Source organism: Gavialis gangeticus, unplaced genomic scaffold, assembly GCF_001723915.1.
Source record: "Gavialis gangeticus isolate Ggan-Ray unplaced genomic scaffold, GavGan_comp1, whole genome shotgun sequence".
NCBI lineage: Eukaryota > Metazoa > Chordata > Crocodylia > Gavialidae > Gavialis > Gavialis gangeticus.
Window position 1 is genome coordinate 7,688,839 of NW_017728997.1, and position 8,194 is coordinate 7,697,032.

General features: G+C 41.3%; 1 protein-coding gene across 2 annotated transcripts in view; it reads right to left on the reverse strand.

Moving 5' to 3' along the window:
- CNTN6 (contactin 6) overlaps positions 1-8,194 on the reverse strand; it is a 260,433-nt gene that overhangs the window by 153,599 nt on the left and 98,640 nt on the right. For both annotated transcript variants that reach the window (XM_019504720.1, XM_019504719.1), the window contains exon 3: positions 4,531-4,657. In XM_019504720.1, the coding sequence (XP_019360265.1) occupies positions 4,531-4,657 (127 nt within the window). The remainder of the gene's footprint in view (positions 1-4,530; positions 4,658-8,194) is intronic.

An 8,194-nucleotide genomic window follows, 5' to 3' on the forward strand; every position in this document is an offset into this window, starting at 1 on the left:
CACACACACACACACAGACGGTGAATTATATTGAATAACAGTTAAATTACAAGAAGTCATAATGTGCTTTCTAATCAGAAAATGAGGTTAAATGCATGGATTAAATTATTCATTTGAAATAAAAATACTGAAGTGCAAAGAATTAGATATGTAGATTGAAAGGCATTGCCATATTTTCTCTTGTGCCAATATTATAAAGAGCACAGGATAATTATTAGCCCAATCATTACTAGAGAGAACTCAAGTATACATTATAAACAAATTTCATTGAAAGTTAATTCAACCGTATATTTACATTGTTTTACTAACAGACACAGTAAGTAAAATTACATTTCTGTCCCTTTTTGTTTTCATTGTAATCAGATCAGCATTCCTTTCTTTCCAACACAATATGGACTTTAGTATCTCATTTTTTACAAATTCCCTGTGCCCATTTCAGTACTATAATTTTTGTGGTGTGGTTGTTAAATATTATGGGTTTTTGAAATGAAGCTGCAAAAAAAATTATGACTACAGTCAACAGGCTTTTAAAAAAATATAATGAAATTCTTATAAAAAAAACCTTTAGGAAGCAATAAACTTTTTATTTTATTTTAATATCAGCATATTTCTTTATGTAAACATGGGCTAGATGGCAAAGTATCATGGGTATAACTTTATTCTTGTCGTGCTTCTGTATTTATGAATCAAAGAGAAACCTCAGAGTAGTCTATTTTAACTCCTCACTCAACAAAGGATGTTACTACAATTTCATATTGTGGCTGATTTATTGACTTCCTGCTTTATCGGCCACTGTGCTGCTTGTCCCCTCCACCATATGCCATGTACTGCCACCCATGGAGTTGGAACATCAGATAAAGCTGGAGAGGAGATTAAATTGATGGGGTGAGGAAATGCTTCAAAGTTTTTAAGGTTCTTAGGATGCTGCAAATGCTATTTAGAAATAAGTATGAAGGAAAGTAGCTGGCATTACCTAGCTGGCTGGAAGTGGGTTAGTAGGTAGTGTGGGGAAACAAACACAATGACTTTGGGTAATAGATGGCCAGATGCTGACTACAAGCATGGTGGGATTGAGGACAAGCAAAACTTTGTATAGGGAGGGGAGACTACAATTGCACAAAATTAGGAGAAAAATAAATGCTGCTTCATAAATAAAGCACTTTGCAAGAGACATAGCTGTGATACAGATGCATTTAAGATGTAGAGAAGCCAAGTTCTGGCTCTATTGTGGCAGCCTTTCAGTGAAATCTTCACTTTGCAATTTAAAGAAAACAAATGGAACAAAATCCCAAACTTATTAGGTAACATTCAATTTCCTTCTGTATCTTCCATATGCAATTTTGTGTTCTTCAACAAAACTAATGGTTTAGCCCTATGTTCTGGTACAGTTATAGCATCCCTTTCTAAACATAAAGGTTCTCCTCTCATTGGGCATTTTTTACGTGCTGTGGGATGCAGTACCGGGCACTTTAATTAGCAAGCTGCGCTAATTATAAATGCCTGTGCATCACCTGTGTCAGCAACATTGCATGTTCCCATGCTGAAAAAATGGTGGCGGGGCCATTTCCAGTGAGTTTTATTTCAAAGTGCACCACTGCAATTTTTTTCAATGTGCAGATGTGCAGTGATGCTGATACACATGACATGTGGTGTGTTGATTTTCGTGCTCTAGCAGACTTCATTGATCAAGTCGTCATCTGTGCTCCAGCAGACTCAAATAATGAAACCTGCTCTGACATACTGGATTTCCAGTGCATTGGAGCAGGCTTTGTGCGCATGTATAGGAGCCCATTAAACTCAAGTTCTAGAGCCTTGAAGAAACAGGCGGTTTCAACTGATCACGCCATGGTTATTGAAAAAACAAACAATGTGACAGACCTAGATATTATTAAGTGAACCCATAGGGTGTCATAAGCTAGATGTTAAGCCCGTGCAATTAGGTAGCTATTCGATCCGACTTTGGATCCGGCCTCTTCAGATGCCAGTGATCTGATCCGGAGCTCCGGACCAGGTTCCCACTTTGATCGGAGCTGCCTTGGAGATCCGGCCATAGGGTATAATGGGGAATCAATGAAATATCTATAACTTTGTTGTTTTTTGTCTGATTTGGATGAAACTTGCAGGTGGTAGCCTCTGCTGAGAGCATGAAGCCTGCCAAGTTTCAAGAAGATTGGTGCAGGGGTTTGGGGGGAACTGCACCCCAAATTCTTGAAAGCAAAACTCATGTCACATCTATGTGTTACAGCACAGGGGGGTCAAAACTGCAGGGAAGGTAGCCCCTGGTGAGGCCACAAAGCCTGCCAAGTTTCAAGAAGATTGGTGCAGGAGTTTGGGGGGAGCTACACCTCAAGCTGCTGACAACACACACAGGGTCATCTATGTCACGAGTTTTGCCTAAGGTGCAGTGGGCTAAAAACTGCAGGGGTGGTGGCCCCTGCTCAGGCCACAGAGCCTGCCAGCTGTCAAGGAGATAAGTACAGGGTTTGGGGGGAAACTGCCCCTTGAGCTGCAGACAAGCAAAACTCAAACCCTTGGGTGACGCTGCGTGTGTTAAGGTGCAGCAGGGTGAAAGCTGCAGACCTGCTAGCCCCTGCTGAGGCCACAAAGTCTGCCAGCTGTCAAGGAGATCAGTGCAGGGGGGTCCTGGGGCCCTGCACCTCTAGCTGCTGACGGGCAAAACTTGAGACATGGGTGCTTGTGCAACTGTGTCTGTCTTGGGGCATGGGGGGAGGGGGGGGACTACAGCAGGCCTGGCTGCTAAGCTACTGTGTTACCAATCATGATTCACCCAGGGATCAGCTCAATACACAGTACCTAGCTACTACATAATGAGTTAACGAGCATGGATTAACACCTACAAAACCACAGACTAAGGGGAGGAAATAATCAACTGCCCCAAGACAGACAGTTAGTTGCACAAACACATGTGTTTAGAAGTTTCGTCTGTCAGCAGCTAGAGGTGCAGGGCCCCAGAACCCCCTGTACCAATCTCCTCCACAGCTGGCAGGTTTTGTGGCCTCAGCAGGGGCGACCACCCCTGCAGCTTTCACCCTGCTGCAACTTCACACACACAGTGCCATCCATGGCACAAGTTTTGCTTGTCAGCAGCCAGAGGTGCAGGGCCCCAGAAGCCAGACGACCCCTGCACCTATCTTCTTGACAGCTGGCGGGCTTTGTGGCCTCAGCAGGAGCCACCAACCCTGCAGTTTTTCAGCCCACTGCACCTTAACACACACAGGGTCATCTATGTCATGAGTTTTGCCTGTCAGCAGCTTGAGGTATAGTTCCCCCTAAACGCCTGCACTGATCTTCTTGAAACTTGGCAGGCTTTGTGGCCTCACCACGGGCTACCACCCCTGCAGTTTTCACCCCCCTGTGGTGTAATACATAGACATGACAGAGTTTTGCTTTCAAGAATTTGGGGTGCAGTTTCCCCTGAGCCCCTGCACCGATCTTCTTGAAACTTGGTGGGCTTCATGCTCTCAGCTGATGTTATTAACCCTAGAAGATTCATCTGAATCAGACAGAAAGCAACAAGGTTATAGATATTTCATTGATTCCCCATTATACCCTATGGCCGGATCTCTGAAGCGGCTCCGAAGCTTTTCCGAAGCGCTTCAGAAGCTCCGAACCACTTTGGAAAGCCTAATGAAGCCAGTGCTTCGATCCAGACATGCTGCTTCAGATGCCGAAGTGTCTGAAGCTTCTCCAGATCCGAAGCATGGTCCTAAGCCTCGCACAGCCCTACTAGATATCAGAGCTATGCCTAGCTATTTCTCTAAATACATACATAGAACTATATAAATATGTACGTTGAATGTGAGAATTTGGCAATGGGGGGGTGCTGTTTGCTTTTTCACTGTTAGCAGGTATGGTGACAGAAAATTTTTGCAAATCCTTGCAGAGCCAAGACTATATCCATTTGCAATGTTCACAACTGTACTGTGAATTTTGAGGTACCCTTTTAGGTTTGTAATTTTTTTTTTTCTTTGAAGGAAGTGTTCATGGATATGTTTTCTTTATGCTAATGCTTATGACATTATGCCACTGAAAACTTGTCTTTAGCAGAAATGAAAATAATTGCGTAAAACCATTATATTTAACTTTTCCCAGCATTTTCCCTCTTGTGCAAATATCTAAACACCTCTGGGGTGAACAACTTCACTCAGCAAAGCCAACAGATAGGGTCTTAATCAGGTACCATGTGATATATTATTCCCTTATTGCCCAATTGTGGTCTCACACATTTTTGTTACTAATAATTTTTTAAAAAGCAGTTTCTTAAATTAGTTCATATTGTCATTGTCATGTATCTTTTCTTAATATTAATGCTCTAAAGACACAATTATGTGCATGTGAAGTTTTATCTCACAGTTCCATTGTACAATGTGTACTCACATTTGTATTTACATGCACAGGTAATGTCAGGCCTATGCGCAAGCACTTAGCAGTACACTGAGTATATTACTAAGCTTTGATCAAAAAGAGTTGGAAACAAGTGAAACAGAGCACTTGCAAAGATGATTTCACCTGTAGTATGGCAATGGGTATCCTTTAGCTGTACAATTCAGCAGTATTTCTGGATCCGCTGAACCCATAGAATAAGTAATATCGTATGGCTCCTGGGTAAAAATAGGACCGTGCAGAGTATCTTCCTCTGTGAAAGAAGCAATAAGTTCAGATTAGACTTTTAATATGTATCCTATAAAGAACTGTAATTTCAGTGTTTTTGTCTCCGTTCAAAATCTGCTCCCAATATAGTACTTTGCAGGAAATGAGCCTGCAGGCATTTAACTGTAAAGCAGCAAACATTTCAACTCTGAATCATTGTAAAACCTCATTTCCAGGGTATGGCCAGAATGACAATGGAGTGTGGCTTGTTTGCATGCCTGCTACATTTAAAAAAAAATGTGCGTTCATTGCCCCTCTCCCTCTCCACCTTAAAATTGGGTTTACAAACCCTTAATGGAAGCAGAATAGAACAAGGTGATGACGTTTTGTTTTCAACGTCACCATAGTAGTCTCTCTGTTTTTTTAATACACGTATGTTCACCATATTCTGGACAGGTAGGGAATTGGTGTTACCCACTTAAACCTATGGGGAACTGAAGCACAGAGGAAAAGGCAACTACATTGGCAACAATAAATTCCTGCGCCTAAAGGGCAGGTGTCTAGATCCAGAAATGGAACGGACAAACCTGATTAATGTACCCTGTACCTTAAATGGGGAGAGTTGGGTTCTCAGGATGGTCACAGTGAGCAGGGGAATGCCTAACCAGCCCTTGAGAAACGTTAAAGAGGGCACCATGTCTAAAACGCTGTCTCCGATATGTATGTTAAACCATCTAGATCGTGGCACCTAGGCTGTCCATTTGTGTACAGTGTGGTGAAAATCCTGAAAACCCTATTTTATCAATGGTGGCAGCAGTTTTGTAATGTTTAGAGCAATTGGGAAGTAAAGATCTCACTTCAGTTGCCACCTCTGGCTAATCCTCTGAAGTTGGTCCTAATCCTCAGGAGAGTGCTAAACCATGGACAGGTACAACAGGAAGGCAGCAGGACACCTACAAATGAAGCACCCGGGCCACTGGAGATTTGCTGGTGGAAAAAGGAATACAAGATTCACAGGGCCAGACAGAGAAGGAGAAAAAGGGCAAGTGGCTGGACCAGTCCTGTCCTCAGAGTGGAAATCCTGGGTTATGGTCCTTGAACAGTTATGAGCCAATAAGTTCTTCAGATTTCAACTTTATTCCCTTCAAATTTCATGTAAGGTTCACAACTAATAGCCAAAACACGGTGGAGCGGGGCTGTTCTTTGAAAGGATTTTCATTTGCAAGAAGACACCTTGCATCTCCTGCACTCCTGGCTGAGTCTTAGGTTTTTTAAATTTTCCTTATGCTACCCTGTGATTTAATTATTGATCATTAATGATGTATTGAGAGATGGGCTGGGTTACATTCAGTGAACACTATAGATTGTCACATAGTATATTTACTAAACTTTCAGTTAAGTATAGTTTATTTCTTGTCCTATATTTTTGTGTTTGTCCTGTGGTGTTGAACAGCTTTTTGTTCTGCTCTAACTCTGATGATTTAGTTTCATTGTTTCTTTTGTCAAAATATAATATAATAGTGGCTACCAACCTTTTCAATGGAAGGTTATATTTAAATTCCAGTTGCCTTGTTAGAAATTCTCCTAAGCTTAAACACAAATACTTCCCATGTATTTTTCTATGAAAGTCTGCCCTTGAATAAATCCTGCCCTCTACTAGTAATTACATTCCTTCTACGCTTCCAGAATTACACAAAAAAATCACAGAACTCAACCAATCTTTAAGTATATTTTTATGAGTTGCACTTGGGAGGAGTCGTCTTCATGAGAGGAGGAGTTGAATTTGGAATAATAGTCGGAAAAGATTGATTTGTTTTGTACTACAATTGCTGTTTGGGAAGACACGTCTCATTTTTAAGAGTACTTTCTGTTATAAAGAAAATAGCATGGACATATATACATTAGTTACACTAGAAAGATAAAATACACCCAGCAAGTTTAGGATATAAAGCTAGAGCTATATAATAATTCAGGCCACTAAAACAGCTGAGATGAGCTAGTGGTTTGAAGGTAAAGCATTAAACGTGCCTGAACATTATACAAGATGTTATAAGTGACATAACAGACCATAAAATTCAGTAAATCATGTTTAAAAAAATATCATTTTCAATAACTTTTTCATTCTGTTGAACTTTGCAAGCTCTACATGGACTTGAATGAGCCTTCAAATATCTGCTGACTTCTCCATCACTTGTGGACATCAGTGAAGTCTCCCAGAAAATATAAAGCAAAACCAGTATCAGAGTTCAAGAAATAGCAAGATAAATATGCAGCTAAATATAAACTTTTGTATTACCTCATCCTTGGGATTCAGTGAGCCTATCCATGAACCTAAAGAAACTGTGCACTTGCATGCTTTTCTAGATCAAGGCATAAGTTCATGTATATGTGTGTATATATAAATGTGTGTGTGTGTGTGTGTGTGTATGTATGTGTGTCTATATATGAACCACTCTACAAATATATTAGGACACCAGGTCATCAACCAGATATTTTTATAACGTACTATGTTATAATATATATAAATAACCAAATATTTATATATCTTATAAATAATATATTTGTAGAGTGGTCATCAATATAGTTGGTAACCAGGTCATCAGCCAGGACCCTGTTCTACTAAAAGCATTGCAAACACAAAACAAAAATATGGCCTGTTCCCTGAAGAACTCAAAACAGATTTATATTTTTGCCAATATGGAAGTAGGGCTCTCAGTAGGGCTTTCAATGATTTATTTGTTTTCGGTGCCTTCTGCTTTGCCCTTATTAAAACTGCAGAGTCTCCATATTGTAGAACAATATTTCAAAGCCCTAGTAATTGAGGCCTTTATGAATCAAGGCTTCTGGGAAAGGAAGGAAATCAAAATAGGGGCATTTGGAGAACCTGCAAAGGAAGAGAGGGAGAAAGGAGTGGCTCAGAGGTATATTACTTTTCCTCTCTGTCCTGTGAAACTCTCTCCACACACCAATGTGTCATGAGGCAAGAGACTGGAAAGAAGAAGCTTTCTTGCAAGTTGAAGTGCCAAGTTATTTTGTAAGTCCTGGGAGGTGGAGAAAGAACCACTGATGGGGACAACAGGAAGGCAACAGAAAGCAGTGCAGCCATGGAGATGGGGAGCTGCATAAAAGCCAAGAGGCAGAGATCACAGAATCATAGAAGTAGGGTCAGAAGGGACCTTATAGATCTTCAAGTCCGACCCCCTGCCAGGGCAGGAGAAAAAACAAAACAAAACAAAAACAAACCTGGGTTCAGATGACTCCAGCCAGGTAGGCATCAAGCCTCCTCTTAAAGACCCCCAGGGTAGGGGCCAGCACCACTTCCCTTGGAAGTTGGTTCCAGCTCCTAGTCGCCCTAACTGTGAAGTAGTTCTTATGGATGTCTAATCTAAACCTCCTCTCCAACAACTTGTGGCCGTTATTCCTTGTTATGCCAGGGGGTGCTAGGGGAAACAAGGTCTCTCCCAAACCCTTCTGGTCCCCCCTAGTGAGTTTATAGACTGTCACCAGGTTCCCCCTCAGCCTTGTCTTGTGAAGGCTGAACAGGTTCAGGTCCTGCAGTCTCTCATTGTAGGGTCTGCCCTGT